The sequence below is a fragment of the Neolamprologus brichardi genome, chromosome 2 (genome assembly GCF_056152115.1).
Source record: "Neolamprologus brichardi isolate AB-2024 chromosome 2, ASM5615211v1, whole genome shotgun sequence".
NCBI classification, from domain to species: Eukaryota; Metazoa; Chordata; class Actinopteri; order Cichliformes; family Cichlidae; genus Neolamprologus; species Neolamprologus brichardi.
This window is the reverse complement of record NC_142105.1, coordinates 23,273,654-23,296,802: the sequence shown is the minus strand read 5'-3', so window position 1 is coordinate 23,296,802 and position 23,149 is coordinate 23,273,654. Positions and strand designations below refer to the sequence as shown.

General features: G+C 42.2%; 1 protein-coding gene across 4 annotated transcripts in view; it reads left to right on the top strand.

Annotated features, from left to right (window-relative positions):
- Nucleotides 1-7,397: 7,397 nt before the first annotated feature.
- LOC102783061 (glutamate receptor 3) overlaps nucleotides 7,398-23,149 on the top strand; it is a 90,434-nt gene continuing 74,682 nt past the window's right edge. For all 4 annotated transcript variants that reach the window (XR_004843783.2, XM_006781606.2, XM_006781605.2 and 1 more), the window contains exons 1-2: nucleotides 7,398-7,676; nucleotides 8,127-8,285. Coding sequence is in view for 3 of the 4 variants with exons in the window: in XM_006781606.2 (XP_006781669.2) it covers nucleotides 7,598-7,676; nucleotides 8,127-8,285 (238 nt within the window). In the remaining variant the exon portion in view is untranslated. The remainder of the gene's footprint in view (nucleotides 7,677-8,126; nucleotides 8,286-23,149) is intronic.

Sequence of the window (23,149 nt, the reverse complement as noted above, 5' to 3'; positions counted from 1 at the left end):
ACTGAGGCCATGGGGGAAGGGAAAAAAACAGGCTGCTGTTGTTACTGATGCTGCTGCTGCCACTGGGGGATTGTTTTGAGCATTTCTTGGCTGCATTTTTGTTTCTTTATTCTCTCCAACATAACTTGCTTGGCTCTCAACCCTCTGTCACTCCCTTTTTGAGGTCTTGAAATGACTGCGTCACAGACGTCTGACCCGAGAAATCAGAGTCAGAGACATGTGACGTCCTTTTTTGTCTTTTCATATATGTGCATACAGCTGTGCATAAAGCATATTTGCCAGTATACAGGAGTCCCTAAATGGGTTCTGTTCCACAAATCCAGTATCATTAAATTTTGAAAATATATATATACTGTACATTGTAATTTTATTTTGTTTTTTTCACCAGACGCACATGTCAAACGGTGCCATCATTAATCGTAAACGCACAGCGATTTGCCCAGTGCACTCACACGTGTGTACATAACCGTGTAGGTCCTGTACATATTTGTGTGTCAGTTAGGTGGGGGGAGTAGATACCGTTCTGTGTGCTGACAGCCTAGTCCATGTAGCTCAAGCCTCGTGTGGTGAAGATGTCTTCCTGCCACAGTGAAGTGACTGCTGTGGTCGCATAGTTCTGACTGTGCAAAGCCCGAGGCGAGAGACTGAAGTGTGTCAGCCTGTGCAGCTGATAACACCGCCTCTGTCACAGTCAGGCCAAAGAGTGTTTGCCGGGGAGCCAAAGCGCGTGATGGGTTTGTGACGCAGCATACAGTGCCATTCAAACATAGTGGAATTGGGGTGGGCACTCTTTCTTCATGCACTGAACTGTGTCACGTCATTTATTTTGCACCACTAGATGTGTTTTCATTTTCCTCATGGGGAGCTCACAACGATTATGCCTGAACATCTTTTCCATCAAAAGGTTCTGCCGCTTGACATACAGTGAGTTTTATCCCAGCGGAGATATTTTTACACTTTGTTAACCAAATGCGATTTCCACATCGTACCGTGTTTTTCACAAAATGTTTTTTGTTCAACTAGATGTGTTGCTTCTTTACATCTGTGTGACACTCTACCACAATAGCAAGAGCTTCTCTGTCTCCTTAGGCCATTGCCTTCCCACAGTTTCTTTCATGGAAAGAAGTACTGACAGAATAAAGAAGCGCTCCTTGAGAGCAGACTCTCTTATCAGCTCCCAACATCTGGCCAAGACTGATAGGCTCTTGGAAAGGCTCTCCAAATATCTTTGAGTTCAAGCTGCATAATGCTTGTTTAACTGCATCCCTCCTACAATACTAACTCAGCCCCCTCTCATTATGTGTCTTTCACCAGAGGAACTTGCTTTTATGATTACTTAAATTAGTTCCTCAGCAGGGCAGGAATGATGTGAAGAAGCACAGCAAAGGGTGGAAAAATGAAAGACTGAAAGGTGAGTAAAGCCATAAGTGATAAAAGTCAATGAAATTGGGTTTGAAAAGCCCCTTTCATACATTACAAGTCCTAAAAATGTAGAACTTGCAAACTGTTGAGAAGAAAAGCGGTGCACTTTTTTTTCATTGCAGAATATTGCCAAATTGAAGCCATCATTGATGATTTAAAACAAATGGTCTCAGTGCCTCGTTATCCGTTAGATTAAAGCTCCAAGGTAATCTGCACCAGATTTAAGAATTTATCCAACCACCTGGTTCAGTAGCTGCGAGTCACGGGTGCCAAGCCTCTGATCGCAGCAAAGGAGGGTGTAGCAAAGCAGATGTGTCACACAGAGCCAGATTTGTTCTTGTCACAACAGTCTGACATGAGCAGGATGGACCAATTAATTATGTTGAGATTTGTTCTCTTTTGTTTGCTGAAGAGTTATCTCCGTGCACAACGAGATTTGTTTTCATGTGATCTTGAAATAATTAAAATGTAATCATCGAAGTGGTGTTCTTTTTGTGACAAAGAGCATTTTCTTTAGAACCCACCTGCGGTGTTTTGTTTTTATTTGGTGGCTTTCTTTTCGCCTTTTTCTCCCCATCTCCACCCCCCGGCCCCCTTGTTTTTAAAGACCAAATCCCTGCGTATACCCAGACCTGCGGAGCTGACTCCCACTGTTCACCAGAGGAGGCTGTAGGCAGAGAGGCGCTGTCTCCGACACAAATGGAGTTACCAGCTGTTTTTTTTGACCTGGCAGTGAGGAGCTTCACAGGAAACGCAGAGATTCAGAGAACCTCCTGCAGACCCACACATCTTGGCACAGATGCTCTTATCAACCAGTAGGAGTCACCGGCTCAGGTGAACTCAGCCAAATGAGTTTTGTAGAGTCAGAGAGACACTGTGGCCATGGATTACATCTTCATATGAACCTTTTACACAACCCAGATGTCATCCAAAGATAAATTTTAGGCTTAAGAATATGAATATAAAAATATGGGCCATTTGATTCCCAAATGCTTGCAACACTGTAGTTTTTTGCTTAATTAGAGTGAGAGGAAAGCCTAAACTCGGAGCTGCAGAGCTGCGTCTTACGCCATACATAGAGAAAAAAAAGCCATAAAGCACTGCAGTGTTTGGACCTTTGAATTTAAAAAAGGAATTACACAAATGTTTTGAGGTGCATTCAAATAAAAAGAATGATTTATAAAGTATCCAAGTAATGATATACTCAGGAACAGATGGAGAAAGACTAAAATTGTTTCACATTTTGTTGCTTATGGTGATCCTGCATCATGGGTACCCACCTTTAAACTGTGCATATTGTACATCTTCTGTGCTGCCAGGTTAATAAAAAGTTTGCTATTTGTAGCTTCTTTGCAGCAGCATCTGTATTTGAAGCATCGTCTTCTGTCATGGCTTCAATGTTGTCCTTTATCAGATTAAGATTTATTGTCAGCGCAAAGAAATTTGACTGTTTTTATTCCTCTCACACTAATACAGTAGACACACAAACAGCAAAGCTGAAAGGCAAGTCGAATGCCATGGATTTGCATATCCCTTCATCACATATCAAGAATTTGCCTCAAGGGGCTTCACGTTCTGTAGAGCAAACGACACCCTCTATCCTTAGACCGTCAAGATGGATGAGGAACAGCTCTCAGTAATGGGCAACGCGGAAACAAATATGTGAACTCAAGCTTGGCTGCTCGACAGACGCACAGCTGCAAGGTGGCAAGATCCTCTGCCAAGGCAGGAGCTAAGTTGGAGGTTATGATGCTTTCAGTTTGTCTTTTACAAGCTATAAAGAAAATAGCTAAAAGCTGAAGTCTATGAACTCAGATGCAGATTAGAATATTTTCATTTGAAATTGGGGGTCAGGGACGCTTGTGGCTTTGGTGGATGTTGAACAGGTTGCCTCTATACAACACCACAGTGTGTTTTAATTCAAGTAATCAATATGTGACGAAGGTGCAGCCTTTCAGCTGTAATTCAATGGGTATTACATAAAATTTTCATTAACTATTTAAGAATTAGAGATGTTTTTATATAGACTCATCCCATTTTCAGAGGCTCAAAAGTAATTTGCTGACAAACAGCCTTGTGGCCAGGTAAGGTATGTTCCATTATTTTATGACAAATGAAGCACATTTCATGCCTCAAATTAATTCAAAGCACTTTTTATTGTAATTCTAAATACAAAGATTTCACTGCAAGTAAAGGAGTCTATCAGTAGGCTGAAAAACAAACAAACATTCAAAATAAATGAAGAGAGAGAGAGGCCGAAACTTTAGGAGTGGTTAAATCAACCATTTAGTACAATTGGAGATAACCATCTGGGTTTCAGGAGCGTTACCACACCTCCAAACATGCCACTTCCAGTTCTTATCTATATATGACACCCCCAGCTTTACAAGCTGTTTATTCTCGCTTCCTTGTCCCTCCCTTGCCTTTTTACAATTCTATCACTTCTCATGGGATTTGCCAGGCCTTCCCCAAAACGCATCTCAATTCATGTTTAAGCCATTAGCCTTTATCTACTAAAAATGCTGTCAAACCTAAAATGAGGATGTGGGCCCAGATACTGAATCATAAAAATGATGAATGTCTATGAAAGCTCAGAAACAACAAAAGGCCTGAAAACCCACAGAAGACAACTGGAGTGCATGATGGCAGATTTATTTCCATAGTTAAAAAATCAAACAAACAAAAAAAACCTTCACTCAACAACTGAGACGTGCCATCATTAATGGAAATACAGGTAATCTACAACAATATGGAAACCACTGGTTACACTCGGGAACTGGAAGACAAGATTGAACTTCGCCTAAAAACATCGCAAAGGAAAGAAACCCTTGGACAGATGTGAAGCCAAGGTGAACTTATATCAGAATGATGGGAAGAGAAAAAGTATGGAGGAGAGAAAAAGCTCATTAGCTGAAGCATACCACATCATCTGTCAAGCATGGTGGAGGTATTGTTATGGTATAGGTGTGCATGGCTGCCTGTGGCCCCTGGTGTTTATGGATGCTGTGACTGAAGTGTGCAGGCTGTACTCTCTGCTCAGATTCAGCCACATGCTACTGAACTGATCAGACAGAGCTTCACAGTGAAAATAGATAACGAGCCAAAGAGTTTTTCAAGGCAACGACAGAGATAGTCTTTAAATGACCAGGTCAGTCAGCTGATCTCAGTCCAAAATCTGCTTTCAAGCCAGAGAGACCCACAAACAAGCAGCAACTGAATGCAGCAGAGTATGTCAAGTGAGAAAATGCGTCACTTAGTGATGTCCATGACTTCAGTCAAAGGATTTTCAATCAAGGAGTGAAAACCTTTATAGCCATTAAAATAAATCCTTATTTTTAATACTACATTAGTTTGTCCAATTCATGAGCCTCTGAAAATGGGCGACTCTGTATAAAAATGCCACTAATTTTAAAGCTATTCCTAGAAAGCGTTTTGTGAAAGCCCTTGAATAAAAGCTAAAACTCTGCACCTCTATCACATCTTGAATGTTTGATTTAAATTCCACTGCGCTGGCGTACAAAACTACAAAAATCATGTCTTTGTCCTACAAAAATATGAGCCTAAGTGCATTCAATATGTTCAACGTTTATGCAGCAACAGCAGAAACTTTCCAGCTGGCCAGGAGCCACAAGCTCAAAAAAGTTTGAGAACTACCGACATGAGGCAATCTGTGGCAATAAATAATAGAAACTCCTTCCACCTGCTGATTATAAATGATTACCACATTACACATGTTCGCATGTCGAGATTATTTTCTGATCCTGGAGAAAACATAAGCTTGTTATGTCGGGATGACAAAATAATTACCCAGCAATCACGAGCAAATCAACTCTAAAAATAGCTGCACTTATTTCCTCCAGACCTCCCACAGAGGCACACTGTCATTTTTAATAAATATTAGAGTTTCTAACTTATTTGCTCACATATCCTTTAATGGGCAAAGAGGAAGGTTCCATCCTGTTGTGTTAGGAGGAGGATGCAGGGAACAAATGAATAACTCTTGCTGGTAAGGCTTGCCTTGCTCTGAGCTATTGCCTGTGAATCATCGTCATCATTGTGAGATAAAAAGAAACATCTTTTCATCTGCTTTTTAGTCTCTTCATTACGCCTGCTCGAGTAACACTCCTCTCAAATCCCCCAAAAAGGCCGGATCATATAATTATTTGTTTTCACGTAGATTGTATCTTCACATTTCTACACTCTGTAATTCCTGCAGAGGATAATGCGCCATGGCCAAAATGTCCTAATTGCAAATAATGCAGCACAGTCATCGTCATTTAATATCAATTATACTGAGGTCTTATCTCAATTACTTGGGCTCCCCTTGTAGCGAATAATGCTTTTTCTTTGTAGGTTTTGTTTGAAATGATGCATGATTAGGTTGGTTTACACAGAGAATCAGCATCTACTGTAAATGATCTATTAAACAGCTCCTTTGGTATTCCTCCAAATAACTGTTTTGCATCGCTTGTGACCAAATCAGCAGGTGGCCTCTCATTCCCCCTCAAACCACAGCCCGTTCTACGCTTTGGGAGTGACAACATGTTGCAAACCACCGATGAGATTTTAAACCAGGCTATGGTGTGATGTGAATTTGTGGAAATAGCAGGCTAGAAAAGTCTTCAGGTCATGGTTTAACATTGATCATCATGACTTCAGCCTTTAGGGTCAAGTAACCAACATCCTGAACTTTGGACACAGAAGCAATAAAGGGACCAGAGAATCGATGTGATGCCAGTTTTTCCCCAGAGAGCTGCCCAGTGGGAGGGTGGGGGTGGGGGGCGACAGATGTCACCTGACCCCTGGTGAAAAGGAAGTGTCACTCTCTGATGACGAGGTCATACAGCATCATTGCTGGGCTGACGCGGGTGACTAACACACACCTTCACGTGCATGATCCATAGTTCCATATTATTTATTTGCTAATGATGCTTGACCAGCTGCTCCATACTTGATCTCACTGCTGGCTCTTATAAATGCCAATAAGAAATATGACTGCAAGAAATCAGGTTACATCGTGATGCTGCCTTTTAATGCAAAATAAAAAAATAATGGTAGAAAGTTAAACACAATGCAAAGTCTGCCCTGTGTTAAAAGGAACTCAGTACATTGCAATATCAATAGCGGAAGCCCCAGTCATTTGGAATGCAATTAAAAACTCAATTTTCAAGGCGCTTTGGTGAGGGTGATAAATGGGCCAGTAATCCCTTAATTGTTCTCTCTTGAGCAGAATCACAGGGGTGATAGATGTTTCAATAGAGGAGTACAATATAAAGTAAATAACACAAGTTTGATGGCTGTCTGATATTGGATTATCTCCAAGTCGTCAAAGAAAGCCGAATATGTATTTTGCATGTTTATATTTTCAGGTGAGGTCAATAGAAACACTGGAGTAAGCATGTTTTTGCTTTCTTTTAGACTTGTTTTTTAGACGTTTTCAGGACCACGGACAGTTCTGTTGCCTCTGCGTACCCAGGGCGCTCTGGGTGTCCTACATGTATTTATCACACGTAGCCTTCAAAGTGTTGTTTTCTCGACAGTGGATCGATACAGTGATAGCGGCATTTCTTGCACACAAACTTTTTAGATATACCACAAACGTGGAAACAGAAAAAAACCCGCAGGTTGAATCATATGGTGCAAATCCAGCGTCTTCATCGAGCCTCGAAATGCAGCAACTACCACAGCTCGAAGCGACCGGGCTGTACGGAATCATCGGCCACCTGAGATTGCAGTGTTTTTCTTTTTTATTATTATTTTATTTTTTCTCCTTTAATTGATTCATCCCACAGTAGGCTAATATCGCAAGTGCTGCTCTTATAACTTGCCGTCGCTTGCTAATCTGACGGGCTGAGGTATTTTTTTTAAATTTAACATCAGATCAAGTTTGACCAACATTGGCGGATCCAATCGGAGTCCAGATCAGCTCCTTCTTTCCCCCACCACCCCCACCCCTCCTCTCTCTCTCCTTCTTGCTCACTCGGTTCCCCCTCTCTTTCTTTAGTTGCAAAAAAAATGCTCTGCAGCTGGGCAGCACCTCAATGAATGAATTGGTGCACTGTGAGCGACCATCATCTATCCGCTGGATTTTCTTTTGCGCCCGGCTTTCAATCCAGAACATATGAATTTTCTTAGGCAGAGCCTTTTAAGGAGTTGAACAGACAGGTCGGAGAAAATGGCACAGCGCGTGGTTTTCTTTCTACTGTGGCTCTTTGACCGCTCATTCGCTGGATTTCCCAATCAGATCAATATCGGTAAGTGTTTTGTTGTTACACGGCTGCAATTTTTTGTGATTTTTGTTTTTAGCGGACATTTGAACTGCAAGATTGCGTTTTAAAGAGGATACGGCGCGCGGAGCTCTGCGCAATGATAAGAGACCAACTTGATTTCTCATATGTTGCAGGCTGAAATCCACTGAATTTAAAAAATACATTAAAGCCACCACTGACTGTGTCACTGTCATCGTTAGGGTTTTTATTAAACATAAGATATACGTGACATTGGCGGTTAATCTGCGTTGTCCGAAGAGTTACAGAGAAGCGCGCGGGTTTAAAAAAAATAAACATAAAAATTCGTATTCTTTTAAATAACAGCGGCGTGTTTTAAATCACTACACGGAGTTCTCCCTCACTCCTTAAAATGCCGGTCAGAGCTGGCGGTCGTGTGTGAGTGCTTTGTCTGATATCGGCTTTCATCTCTTCCAGGGGGACTGTTCATGCGTTCCACGGTGCAGGAGCACAGCGCGTTCAGGTTCGCTGTCCAACTCTACAACACCAACCAGAACACCACGGAAAAGCCTTTCCACCTCAACTACAATGTCGACAACCTCGAGTCGTCTAACAGCTTCTCAGTTACCCATGCCTGTAAGTCTGCTTTTTTTTCTTTTTCTTTTTTTAATGTGTTTCTGTGCTCGAAAAGTGACCGCGATCATTCACGAGCTTATAGATGTTACAGCATCTGCAGGAGGAAACAAGAAGTTCTTCTCACTTCAATGTGATTCTTAAAGTCACAGCGGGGAAAAAATTAGGACGTTTTCTCGCACAAATCTTTGTTCTAATAAAATCATATTTTTTTTTCTTTCAATATATCCTGAATTTTCTAGAAATTTCTCCAACATTTAAATGTGTCTTTAACATTTTTAACGACATCGGCTACAGTTAGGGAGCACGCAGTGTTAGTACATTTATGGCACTCCTGCATGAGTTTTACATGAGCTGGTATGAATCCCACATTGTAAAAGAAGTTCCCTTGGCAACATGCAGTAAACATGCTGCCAGTTGCACAAACCAGGGGCTCAGCCCTGGAGGAGTTCACATCTGTAGTCCAATTTCATGGAGTTTATAGATTTTCAGCGTCTTTGTTATAGCAAGTAGTGTGAATGCCTTTAATTTTATCACACAAATGATGTTTTGTCTTATTATTTGGTTATCAGACTTCCCTTGTGCAACTGGTGTAACTTTGCTTAGTTGCTGATGTAGTAAATAACCTGTTTTTGTAATCCTTTTGGCTGCAGTTTCTTGAAATAAGCAGAAACACAGATTCAACACGAACAAAACTGGAAGAAACAGGCTCCGGAGAGCCATTTTGTTATGTCATTTCAGAGGAGGAGTTCAGTTTAGGCTGAATGGCTGACTTTGTGGGCACACAGCTCTGTCTGGATGGTGAGGTTGTGTCCCTGTAACCCCTCTGTGGCACGCTCATAATGGCCCCTCTGACTCTCCCTGTGCCAGAGCGCCTCCGCCTGCTCCGTCCTCTGACTCCCCCCTGTGTTACAGTGCATCTCCCCCAGCATTGCAGAGTCAGCTCATTAGCACTCAGCCCTCATAGCACCTCACCGTGCTGTCATTGGGTGAAAGGGGAAAAAAATCCATAGCTCCCCAACCAACGCCAGCAAATGAGTTGGGCTCAGACCTGCAGAGGAGGTGGGTCTGAGCAGTGAGGGAGATGAAGCAGAGCATCCTATCACAGGCAGCAGAGCTGCAAGTGCCTTAACAAAGGCATCCATAAGAAACAATAAGCAAATGAGAGTGAATAAATAATAGATAGTGCCATGCAATTTCACGCGTGTTGAAGAGGAAGGGAAGCATAGGAGAGGAAGGCTTGATATCAGAATCTAATTAAATTTGGGGGCAGACAGAGTTTTAGCAAAAGGAAGGGGATCCTGTGGGAGACGTGACCCCATTTCCTGCTGCCGTGTCTCTGCGTCTCCATCAAGAGCACTGTCTCAACACTGCCTTAAACTTCAGATGAGAAAACTCGAAACCTTTCACGATGCAAAGAAAAAGATGGGCAATCATCAATGTCACTGTGTGGTGCTTTAAAATGCATGTTTGATAACTCGTTCTCTGGCAGAGTGCTTACCTGCTACATCATATTAAAAAAAAATAATAAGTTGCGTGCTTAACACACAAAAAGTCTTCTTAATTGCAAAATCAATGCACGATCTGATGCCTTTGTCGAGCGAGTGCCCCGAGTCTCTTGTCAAGCTGAGCTCGCAAACCGCAGACAGCTCATGCTGAGCTCACAACAGTCCACAAGCACCTCCGATTGTCTCTACCGATGTACTGAACAAAATAGAGATGACGGTTATTAAATATCACTTATCTGCTGACTTCTAGGCCTAAGAGATTTTGCCTCTAGTGATTGTGGAGCTCTTGTGCTCTTGGTTTTACTTTTGACAGCACTGCTGTTTGTTCTGCAAGCTGTCACAATTATTTAGTGGACATTCAGATTCTCCTTTGTCATCAATAGCCCCATGTGAATGACTCAGACCTTTGTCAGCAGCAGCACACATCTACTCTATGAACAGACGCGGTTTTACAAAAGTAGGGTTCAGGGAGTGTTTTGAAACAAGCTCCAGTGCTTTGATTAAGATGAGATCTGGCTTCTTTTTGTTTTTCTCTGCAGTTTCACATTTGATATTGCTTTAGTGAGCGTTCCCTCTTTGGTCTGGGACAGCCAGTGCCAAAGCTCTCCACTCTGACTCATCATAAGGATCACGCCCCCTCATTTGCCGCGCATCCTTTAACACATAATGCAATACTGGGAGAGCAACTAGAAGGCGTGCACAAATTCAAATTAAACTTCAGTTTAGCTGCTGAGCCTTTCAGAAACCAAGCACAGAAATCCACGAAGGCCTGGTCTTGTTTCGGAACCATTTCTTTCAACCTGGTTTGAAGCCGTTAACATGTGCTGTTAATTGAATTAGTGGCCATAAGAAAAGAAAAGAAAAACAATGTGTGGCTTCAGCAATCCTCGAGGCTTTGCTTTGTACTTCAGCAACTCGGTGTGTGCTTTTGTGGCAAGACTGTTGTTGCTTTGAAGTGACATCAGAAATTGCGAAATGTGTAATTACCAGTGGAGGGATCCATAATAGCCATGGAAGCTAGGAGTCAGGAATACCCACAAAGAAGGCAAGAGTAGTTCAAAGCAAAGGGTACCAGTTTGAAGAAAGCACAGCAGACAGCATTAATGCTCCTGATGGTCACGGCTAGCCAACTTAATGGCACCACTATCCTTTTCTCTGCTGTTTACCCTTCTTCTTCTTCCTTTACCTGAGGCGGAGGGGGGAAAAAAACATCAAGCCCTCTCTGCCTCTCCTTGCCACGCTACTTATTAGATTACTCGCCTTGATTCCTGTTAAAGGCAAATTTTGCACTGGTTGGCTTTTGAATCTCATCTCGCTATTCCTCATTCCTCATTCTGTCATTAAGCTAATGGCGTGTGTCCCCTCTGCCAGCCTTTTTTACATGGTCCTACCCTTCTTTTATTGAATCCTGCAGCTCCTTAAACCTTGTAGCAGATGCTTTTCTGGCGCCACCGTTCACCCACCTTCTCCCGCCATTGTCAGCCACAGATAAAACCGTTTCACTCCGAGAGTGTGGAAAAGAACACTGGTAAAACTGGACATTTTGACTGCATTTGTCTTTTTTTCTAGTTACAAGAATAGGAAGAAGGACAAGAGAGTACCTGCAAGGTGCACGGTGTCACTGTAAAGAGAAAGCAGGCGAGAGGAAAGGGATAGTTTGAGATTTCAGGAAAAGCACGTTTGCTATAAATATCTAACAAATATCTTCAACACAGCTCTGCATGTTGCACATTGTGTATGTGTTTCACTCTGACTCAGTGTTAGATTGGATGTAATGCAAGACGATCTCTGGCGATCGTACGTGGGAATACTGTAAGCATCGGAACGTGCGAGAAGCCTATTAAGGCACATTTAATTTAATGGCCGCGAGGAAAAACTCCAGCAGGTGCTTGTATTTACACCGAGGTGGGAATATCAGCATCACTGATGAGCACCATCATGAGTACTCCAGAAAGCAATGCCTAATATTTGTCTAGACACTTCCTTCGAAAAATCATCCTTACTGAGCTTTACGCCCACTACGTCTGCACATGTTGCTGAGAAACACCAACGGTCTCTTTACACCAGCGGCCTGCTCTGTGACCGAGCACATGTGGCAAATGACATATGTTGCGGAGCACACACTGAAAGAGCCCTTACTAAATCTTTGCATATACTTTAGCTTTTGGGGGTTTGTTGTGGAGGTGGTGTTGGTGGTGTGAATGGACGGTAAACAAAGCGACAGGGAGACGTGTTTTTTTGCAGTGCTTGGTCTGAGAGAGACAGGGTATGGCCGAGAGAAGCTCCTCAGGTGATTGTAGAGGTGCCACGGTTCTTGTTCTCGCAGGCTGTAACTCAGTTTGAAAGGTGTGACGAGGGAAACATGGCAGCTGAAAGAGGGAGAGGGAAGCTGAGGGGGGGGGGGGGGGGGGGGGGGGGGGAGGAGGGATAGAGACAAAAGACTGCAGTGAGAAAAAGCAAGAGGAAAAAAGAGTATAAGTAAGGATGTTTTTTAAGGTTGCTAAGTGTGTTTGTGTGTGTGTGTGTGAGTGTATAACCAAGGCAGAGAGAGGGAGAGCTCTTTAGGCTATGGAGGGGGGAGGTTGTACCAGGACATGCCATCATAGTCCAGCTGTGTTGAAAGCACAGATGGGGGTTTGTTTGTGGATGTACGAGCCATGTGCTTATACACGTTTGTGTGCGCATATATGTAGAGAGACGTGCAAACACCCTTAAACACTACAAGTCTGGTCTGGACCTTAATATTTCTTTCTGGGTAAATTTCAGTGTTTTGTGCCGAATGCCTCTTGACACACTTCATCATTCATCAAAAATAAAGGTCAGGGTAAAAATATGGTGGGCTTGCTCCATGATTTTGGTGGAAAAATAAGAGAATTTGAGAAAATACATAGTTTTATTATATATGCAGACTACGACCTTTTGCAAAAATAAAAATAATCCCCCAAATTTAGCTAAAACATGTATTTCATAAGCACAGTGACTGTGCGAAATCCTCTGAGGCTAACATAAGCCACGCTACAGTGATGTGAATTTGAGGCCAGCAGGCCGGGGCTGTCTCAGAGGCCTGTTTGGATGGCTTGATATGGGCCTAAGTCAAATGAGTGCTACAGAAATGGCCACGGATGAGGTTACATGCTTGGAGAGCTGCAAAGCCTCTGGGAGGGGAGCAGGATGTCAGCAGAAGAGGGTGACTGACAGCCCTGTTTTCAAATAACACACTTAAAATGTAAATTTAAACAAAAAAAAAAAAACAGAGTTTAAAGACGACAAGTTTTCGAGTTAGGGATGCTCTGATCTGATAGTTATGTCAGCTGTTTGTGTGAGACTGACTCAAACAACTGGACAACTGGAATATTGATGGCTGCAGTGTTCAGTTCAGTTCTGTGCTGCATCTTGAGTCAGCAGCGCACTGGGGCACTCGCATAATTTAGCTACGATCTCGCAATCTCGTTTCGATTGTGAACAGGGGTCAAGTGAGTGGATGAAAACAGAAAAACACCAATCATATCACCATTAACATAACAAGCTCTCGTCAACTCGATTAGCAAAATACATTCGGTAACTAAGATGAAGTGATAGAGAAACCTGAAATTTGTTGTCTTGATGCCACTTTGAATCCCATATGGGGCTTAAATTATTTACCAATCCTGCGCTCCTTTATTGGAGATGATATCAACGCTGCCCTCTGATGAACAAGAGGAGCTGGCTGACCAATCTTTGTTGATGGCGACTGTGTCCAATTAGGTCACAACATTTTTTAATGTGTTATTATCATTATTGTCTTTTAGGAGCTACTTTGGAATCATAAGTAATTGTTAACACAAGCGCTACAGTAATAACTGCTAGTTTAGCAGCGCACTGCATCTCATGCTTAATGTTACTGCTGATACAATTCTAATGAGTTATCCTGAATTTCTTGCCGTTTTCTTGAAATACTCCTGGCATGATTTCAGCCACTGCTACTGTTTGCCACAGTCATATGAGGCTTCCTGGTAAAGCCAACACAAAAAAAAAAAGGGCTGGAAAAATTCCAAAGGCCAAATCTCCGAAGGGAACATTATTTTGACCTAATTTGCTGGTCATTAGATGCCCTTCGCTGTATTTTATTAAGTCGGGTGCATAGCTGAAACAGTAATGAGATTCAAAATACAAAAACACAGAACACACTCCAAGGCAGTTTCAACACAATGAATTTTTAATCAGAATTTCAAAAGATCTTCTTAAACCCAACCTGAGGAGAAGTGCTGCTGTCGGGGTGTTATTTGTCTTGGAATCAATGTAGCTGGCAGATGTTGTTTGTTAAAACAACAGATTTCCTCCCTTGCCACCGCGGTGGCTTCAAATCTCCATTTATCTTTCACAAACGCCGGGCATTTGGCCACTTTCAGCAGCTGTGAAGTACGAAAACTATAAGACAGTGTAAGGAAAGAGTTTTTTGATTTTGAAATCAGCATATCCCATGATTGCGTCAAACATTTGTGTTGCTGCTTTTAAAGATTTCTCCAGCTTCTGACAGTCATCAGTCTTTATGGGGTTTTTTTTTTTTTTCAAAGTACTCAGACCATCTGGCAAGTGTTGGTGTCTTTAAATTGTCTATTGATTTCCTTTATGTATCTGCTCAGTTTTCTTGGGCAAATATCATAAATTGTAAGTGATAAGGGGGAAATGGTTATAGATGAAATGTCATGGCACACTGAAGATATCATTGTCAGCAGAAGGCATTTGCTAAGATAGCCAAACAGAATGATTAGAATTTCCATTGTTTTAATGTAATAACTGATGCTTTATATTGTGAGTGAGTCAGTGATTGTGCGCTTTGAAAAAAACAGCAAGACAGGCCCATCTCTGCTTCACACATCAGTTCACCACAACTCAAATAATGGTGTAGTTTCTGAACTATAAGTCGACAACGACAGGCCAAGTCTGCGTTCCTTTATTGAAGATGATATCAACGCTGCCCTCTGATGAACAAGAGGAGCTGGCTGACCACATAAAAGACGACAATAAACACTGCAGGAACCACACAGGAGGAGACACGCAAAATCTTAGTGGTCCATTAAACAAATTCGCTGCTGTGAAGGAAACACTGTTTCCGACGAGGAATGGCGTCTAAATGCTGTGCATTTTAAGTCAAAACCAACAGGGAGAAAGCTACAGTTTTTTTGTTGTTGCTGTCGTTTTTTCTCTTTCTTTTCTTTTTTTTTTTTTTATCTCAGGTGCATCGGGGATGTGTGTGCCAGCAGTCTAGCTCCGTGTGACGGCTGTTTTCCATTTTGTTAGCTCAGTGAGCAAAACTTCTCGAGGAGAGTGGGCAATGTTGTTTGTGGCAGAGATTATATTTCATTTCAAAATGTCATTTACCTGCATGGAGCAGATGTGAAAAGCCGAGGGAGGAGTAGATTAAAGAAAAGAAAAGGAGGCGCATTTTCAAACCTTGTCACTTGTAAAGATCTGTAACATTGTAGTCAGCATTTTTCTTTTTTTTTGAAACTTTTATTCTCCCTCTCTGTCTTTCTCATTTCTATCTCCATGTCTTAATATATATTTAATCTCTTCCACAAAGCCCATTACAGTTATGTTCTTGCAGCTATTGCAGTCACACTCAGCTAGCTATTGGCTATTCACTAGACTCCCTGACAATACCCGTAATCACTGGATCAGTAATCCCCCTGCTTGAGCTGGAATAGCACATCCGCATCGTGCTTCATTGGAAGTTTCTGCATTGGTTTGGCTTCACCGAGTCTTAAGGGAAAGAAAGAGAAATCTCTGGTCTTCTTCAGAAGGAGCTGTGGACTGCATTGTCCTAACCAAGGTCAGACAGCGTTTGAATAAAATGCTTTTATGATCTTTCAAGAACCTCGAGAACCTCGTTCATTGACTAGATTGTCTAAACATACCAAACCACTTGGATTAAACCATCAGCTGTTTATTGTTTTGACGTTCCTCTGCATGTGTGTTGCACTCAGTTTTATTTGTGTGTGTGTGTGTGTGCTAAAGACAATCTAAACTGAGGAGGACGTCACTGTTGTGTTGAATTCAAAACACCAACAGGGAGTGTCACGATGTACTCTCCCAATGAGTAAATATTGGATCACAGTGCGATGGGGCTTCCAGCTCTCCGTCTGCCGACTGAGCAGATTGATCCGCACGTTTCTGGCCTGTTTCAAAAGAGGCAGTCGCTAGCAGAGCCCTGCCAAAGCGGCATGTCTGTGCAGAAACAAGGGCTCCATCATAACTGATTGCTTGTGACAGTTCACAGTCGCTGGGCCACTGAAGCATCATAACCTTGTGAAACTAGTGGATGAGCACTCATACAAGCTGAAGGAGAGGAGGAGGAGGAGGAGGAAATAAAATTATTAGCATATTCCTTGCAGTGGTAGAAAAAAAGAGAAAAAATGCGAGTAACACTCGCTGTGCCGTGAATGTGGTTAATATTAAACACATCTTACACAGTCAACGACATAATGCAGACCAACACCTTTGCAGATTTACAGCCAATTACGGCAACAGTTGCAGAACAAAACCCCTAGCGGTGTCAGAGAGAGAGGGAGGGAGGGTCAGCTGGTGTGATGGAAGTGCTAATGACAATCAAACAAGAAGATCTTCTGGCAGGAGATGAGGAGCAAAATCCGCATGGCTATGATCGCTTTAGTTGGAGCGAATGCTGCCACCATTACAAAAAAAAGCACCAATTTATTTCAGAGTGTTTAAATCTACACAAGCGCTGCGAGGAGAAGAATGAATAACAAAACAAGCGTGGGTACGATTCTTTGAATCTGTCCTGGGTAACTATAAAGCAGAGATTGGTGCTGATGAAGGTGGCTGTCCATCATTTTCTCCATCTTGTGTTGGGAAGACGCGCATCAGGCAAAAGTGTTTAAAAGCAGCACGGCAGTGTGGTTGTGCTTTACATATTTCCTACTGGTATTCTCCCATCCTTAGAGCTCACTATCCCCATGAGTGAGAATTAAGTGAACATGATGTGCTCTTTCAACCATGACCCTCCTCTTTTTCTCTCTCCAACAGTTAATTCGGAGAGTGCTGTTGTGTGGCTCTTGCCATTTCACACATGGATACGTAAAACCTGTGGGCGGTAGCTCCCAGGCCGCTGTCTATGTTAGTGTGTCCATGCATAACTGCGCTGTGAAATATTGAAGTGTTCTATCATTCTACAACTATTCGGTAGCCGTCAGTGCCATTCCTTAATTGTTATTTTTCAACCCCACCCCCTCCCTCCATTAAAGAAAATCTCGGTAGTGTGGCTTTATGTGGCGCAGTGTGGCCTGCAGATCAGGGAAGCAAACTTCATCTGGACCCATGACAGAGCTAATCCATCGCAGCTGCAGAATGAAAAGGCCGTTTGGAGTGAATCTATTCCAGAGGCCTGAATGGAAAGCTTCTCACAGAAGCCGGTGCCCTTTGCAGCCCTGACAGTGTTAGAATGTGATGAAAAAGGACATGAACGAGTTCAGTGGATTAGCCCATGTTTGTGAAAGAAGGGAACAGTGGACAAGAGAGGCACAGTAGATGGAAAGATGAAGTGACCAGCAACGGTGTTAGCGCACGCTGGGTTGTGCACATGCAAGTGGTGTGAACTGGATTCTCAATCGCTGACACAGAAGCTCCCACTTGTACGCTGGAGTTGAGTGTTTGGAATATGCTGTCAGCTGATATGTGAGATTTTATACATCTCTGCGGGTGAGCCACACCCGCTCTCTAGCAGAACTGCCATGGTGGCAATTTGAAGAGGAGCCAAAAGTAGGACTTTTGAAATTAACTTTGTGTAAAGGAATGTACGATACGTTTATAGGGTGGATGCCGAATAGCACCTTTTTATTTCTGCTGGAAATGGAGAGTAAGACTGAATAACATGTATTTCTCCAGTGTGTCGAGGGCACGCATTTCTCATCAGGCTCGTTTTATGTGCTTTTGCTTTCTTCTCAGGACTTTGTTCATTCTATTTTCCTTCTGCCCATTGTAGTGCTGCTAGTGCTGCTACTGTACATGCACCATCACTAAGCTGTAAGGGGATAGACTTTGGGTCTTTTATGCGTAAAGAAGCTTAAGTTTGGAAATTGCTCTCATGTGGCCAAAGTTTGTGAAAAGTCAGTGAACATTTCACTCCCAATTTCTGCGGTTTGTCTCTGAGTAAAGCTTTTTAGCCCTAGGACACCATGTAACTGAATGAAATATTTAGGATTAATGAAGCCTCTTGTTGCACGAGGGGTTAACCAAATCCTGCAATGGGGACTCAAATTCTGAATTGAATAAAATTTTATTATGAAATTTAGGTCAGAAAATTGTGGTATCAATCATTGTGTATTTAAAAGAATGATAAAGAGTTTTTAGTTGTAGTTTCAAGCCACCTGTGACATTAGTTATACCTAGAGTAATTTTGTGAATGCTGATATCTTGGAGCTCAGCTGCATTACTAAAAGTTGGTCCACTGGGCCAGTCAGTCAAGTGCCAACAAAACTCCCGAAAGAGAAAAGAGAGATGAGCAATATGCAAAAACAGCTATCAAGGCTGTCCTTTGTTTGCAAAGCTGCTATTGCAAAAAACTAAATGGGTTCTCAGCATCTCAGTAAAAAGGTGCAACCCGCTTTTTGGAGGTATGACCGAAAAGTGATCTGAGAAAAAAGCCTGACTTGAATTTGACTTGTATCCCTTCAAGGTAATCTCCTCAGGCAGCACTGCAGCGCTTTCAGCATTCCTGCTAGTTTCACACTGTCCTCTGATTATCTTCCTTGAACTGCTTCCATTTGATTTCATGATGGCATCCAAACATGCATTGAGAGCAAGTCAATTCTGCTTCAAACTGACCCAAACTTAATGCTGAGGAACATCACTGTTAGGCAGAGTTAGAGCTTTAGGTCTGACGCACTTTAGGTCTGTTTGGCACTGCAGGTTTTTCCTTTTTTTAAATCTATGCAGGGAGTTCATTCACCAGCTTCAGACTGTTCATTCGGAGTATTACTGAACCATCCTAAGATCTCCGTGTGAGTAAAAGCCAGCACAAACTGTGGCTCGTGCCATCCTGAGCGCTCTCACAGCAGATGGTTCATTGGTCCACCGGTTTGAGCACCGAAACAACTAAAATCTTTATGCAGGCACGTGTTTATAATTGCGTTGCATCTCAACGCCATCATTCGACTGCTGTAGTTTTATCTTGCTTGATATATGATTTCAACCACTTAACTGCACAAGATCTGATTTGTTATGCTATTTGTTTTATAAAGCCTCAGATCTTGTCATTGGGTGACATGTCTGGACAGCTGGAAAGAAGAAATTCTCACTTTGTGGTATTTTCAATTAAATACAGGGTTTAGGTGATTAGCAAACCACTGGATGTTTATATATTTACCATTTCTGCAACATCCTTCTATTATTATTATAATTATTATAATTTTATTAACAAAACAGGACGGCAATTGATATTGACATATCCAGGACATGGACAAGATACATATAAGAACAACACAATCTGGAAAACAATCTACTATCCACTATGTTCCAACAATCACTGGAATAAGGGGATAGTAGAGATATAAGAAGACGTGTAGTGTGTATAATGTGGAAAGAACTGCTGTATAACTATATTCAGCCAGTGATCAAATAAAAGAAGGGACAAAATAAGCTAATAGTAACAGTAATAACAACAGCCTTTTTACATTCTTGCTTGATATACGATTTTAAATGCTCGGCTGCTCGAGGCTGCGTTTGTTGTAATATTTGTTTTAATGATGTCCCAGATGTTTTCACTGGGTGACAGGCATGGACACCTGTTGTCATCCAATTTGAGAAGAACTCAAAATAACTCAGTTGTGGTATTTTCAGTTAAATATGAGATTTAAGAGATTAGCAAACCATTGAGTGTTTATTTATTTTCTGGAAGTTGGCCTGTTTACGGGGTTTGTACACAGCCCTATATAAGCCTTATCCATTTATCTATGTCTCAACAAATATAGCGGATAGTATTTTGCTTTCTCCAGTCTCTTAGCCTCATAAAATGAATCTATTACAGAGTGTCTTTGTCGGGATAAAAAGAGATATTTTAATACCTGTGGCTTATTATGACTTGATTACATTGTAGCATGGTGACTATATCAGGCAATATATCAGACAGCTATTAAGTCTTTTAATTGGTATGTGTGCCCAGCACATCCAGACAATGACGAGTCCACTGAGAATAAAAAATAGGAGGTCTTTTCATCAAATGAGAAAAGAGAACCTTCTTGCTCGCTATACGAAGTGGATCTCAAGTGAAGCCACTTACCAAAAATCTTTATTTGTATTTGTGGGGAAATTGGTTTTTAGAAAAGTGTGCATGCCGAGGCCCCAGAATATAAGGGGATTACAACTTATTCCCTTACATAGCTCTCCATTTTCCATTTCAGCCTCTCCCCTACTTCCCCCTAGCATTATCATTCAGGGACGGAGCACCATCTCAGGAAGGGCACTAATAAGATGAAAAGTGGTGTTGGACTCTACATACTTAACTATGCCGGCACCAAGGCTGAAAAGGAGAGGGGAGTCTTTAAGTGATGCCTTCAAGGTTAAACAACTGGTCCCATCTCCTGTCCTCATTGACTTATTCTATTATTCTTCACTGAAAGACAAAAGGCTCGGGGAGAATGGGCTCAGAGAGGTGCTGTTTTAAAATTCTCTGTACTCTGTAATCAAGCTTCACAATGGAAATCCTTCATGGCTCGACTTGGATTGTTCCGCCGTCATAGGATATGGATTGCAATATGAAATTTGATTAGTGTCACCAGGGGCAAAGGCTTAGTTTACACGCACGGTAAGCAGACCTCGTGAGATTGGCAGATAGTCATCCCGTCTCAGTTTCCCTAGGCGGCACACTCTTGGCTTTGCAGGTGCATATAACTCTGACTGTACACGAAAAACAGGCATCCGAAATCCCCCTAAAGGACGGAAACAACCAGTCAGAAACATTAAAATCAGACGGTGTTCACTCTAACAGCAGCATGAGACTTTCAAGACTTCTTGCTGTTCCGTCTTGCAGATGAGGAAAAGAGAAAATGACAAACACACACTGGTTCGTGAGGCACAGATGGAACTGAGGTATACGTGAGGTCAGAGGGGGGAAAGGGAGCATTTTGACACTGATGGAAAACTATGTGTGCCTGCCAGATATCCACGAAGTTTACTCTTTTGTTTTTTTTAACAATCCATCCAAATGTTAGCAGGAACAGGAGAGGTTTGCAGCTGCCAGGTATTTTTCCCGCTGTGGTGAATAGAATTCAAAACAAGTCAGTTGGGTGCAGCACTCTATACCTGAAATATCACCACAAATCTTTACTCAGGCAAGCCCAGCTCTCCTGTAGTGAAGTCGAATAATTTAGAGGCATCTTCTTATCCCATTCCTTTAATCTCTTTGATGGAGCTAAGAGGTTTTTTCTTATGTCTTCTTTTCTTAAAGGCAGTCCTTAGGTGAGCTGTTTCCTGCAATTCAGCAGAGCCAATCTCCCCATTTTATCAGAGACTTCTCTCCCACAAAGAATGACCCTATAGGTCGATTGTGTGAGAAGCTTATTACAACCAGTAGTGTCAAAATTAAGCAAATTCTAGCAGCCGCTCGTCTGGAAATATACATTTTCCAGCAGTTTTACTGTTGTGGACGGGTTTATTTCACCGTGTAGCTACTTAAGTTTCTAAAAGGGTCCCACATGTAAATCAAACCCCAGCGTTCTTGTTGAAAGTCAAGTGCTGGCACACCTTTGGCGGCTCTCCATCCCTGTAGTGCGGTCCACACCAGTCTTCTTCTACGATCATCCACCATTCTCTTCCTCCATATTCATTTGCGAGGAAGGGCATGCTTTAGTCCCGCAGTGCTGATTGGGAGGATTAGTGGTATGTGAGGGACTTTGTCACCAGCTTTCTGGGAAATCCAATTACAGAATATCATAAGCCTTACATGTTTCACACTTGGCTGAATCCTCCTTAAAAATGCACACCGGCATCCTCAAAAGGGTCAGCGTTTAGCAGCTGTCCTTGCTCTGTACAGCGGTGACATCCTTCTGGAGGTGAAAAGAACGATCATCTTTGAAAGGATAAGACAAGTCCTGTAGCACGCCTCTTGCCTCTGCATTGCAGCAAATGGTAGACTACACAAGCCTGACAGAGAGGGGATTGTTATTTGTTCAATGTAATGGGCCAGTATCTCAGAGCATGGATGTCAAGGTGAAGCGAGGGCCAAGGGTTTAGTTCTGTTATCTGCTTCCACAGATAGTCCTTAATTGCACGTGTCAAGGAAATGACATGCAGTGGACAGGGCCAGGCAAAGTGAGATTTCTGCATGTATCGCTTGAGTGCTATCAAACTGATTTTCCCAGAGATGCTCGGCAAATTGTCCAATCTTCCAGCTCCGCCACTACAATGTTATCTGAACTTTAGAAATGTCCAGTGCATTAAACATAAGAACAGCACTCTCATGCAACCTCCCGCTCCCATACTCTGCATCACAATGAGCAGATGGCATCGCCACAATAATAAAGACATCACCGCATGTGCAGGCCAGGTCCTCTGTGTATGTCTGTTTGACCCGCACGGTGCTTCTCAGCCCAGTGTGTTGTTCTGTGTTCAAAGAAAAGCATGATGATAGGACCAGAAAATATCTGTCAGAAGGAGATGGAGCTGAGAGTCATTGAGTCCCTTGAGGTTTGTTCACCGGCCATGCTCACAAGTACAGGACTATATCACCAAGATGGCAGGTGGAGAGGAGAGGGAGCTGATGGGTGAAAGGCTGCAGAGAAAAACGAGGAAATATATAGCAATAGTTAATGAACCTTAGTGATGCTACGTGCGTGGACTCCGGATTTAACCTGAGTGACTCCGGTCCCCTGGTCAGTTTCACAGCTCACTGTTTCATTCTGAGTCGCAGCAGTTGAAGCTTTAATGTGTCAGGCGTTATTAACGATGGCACAAAGGCTTCGGATGCAGACCATAAACGGGACCTGAGCTCGACTTAGAAATGACGTTGGCTCAGTTCTTTTTAAAACATTATTTGACAGGGAGAAAACCCGATACCTGCTTTATCTGTGCCCAAATGATAAGCACCACTTTGAGTAAATAAGAATTAATCATTCATATTTTAAATGTATGAGTAATTTTTTTTTAGCAGTAATACCATATTAACATAATCTTGTTTCATATAGTCGTCACAGAGTCCTATTTTTTAATATTAGTACTAGTACATTATTATTTTTTAGTATTAGTTTTCCTATTTAAAAATGCTTGAAATCAAAGCCATCACTTTCGTATTTAACTAATCACTTTTATTTAATTAGATAAATTAGCCAATATTTGAAACAGTCATGTAAATGAACTGAGATACAT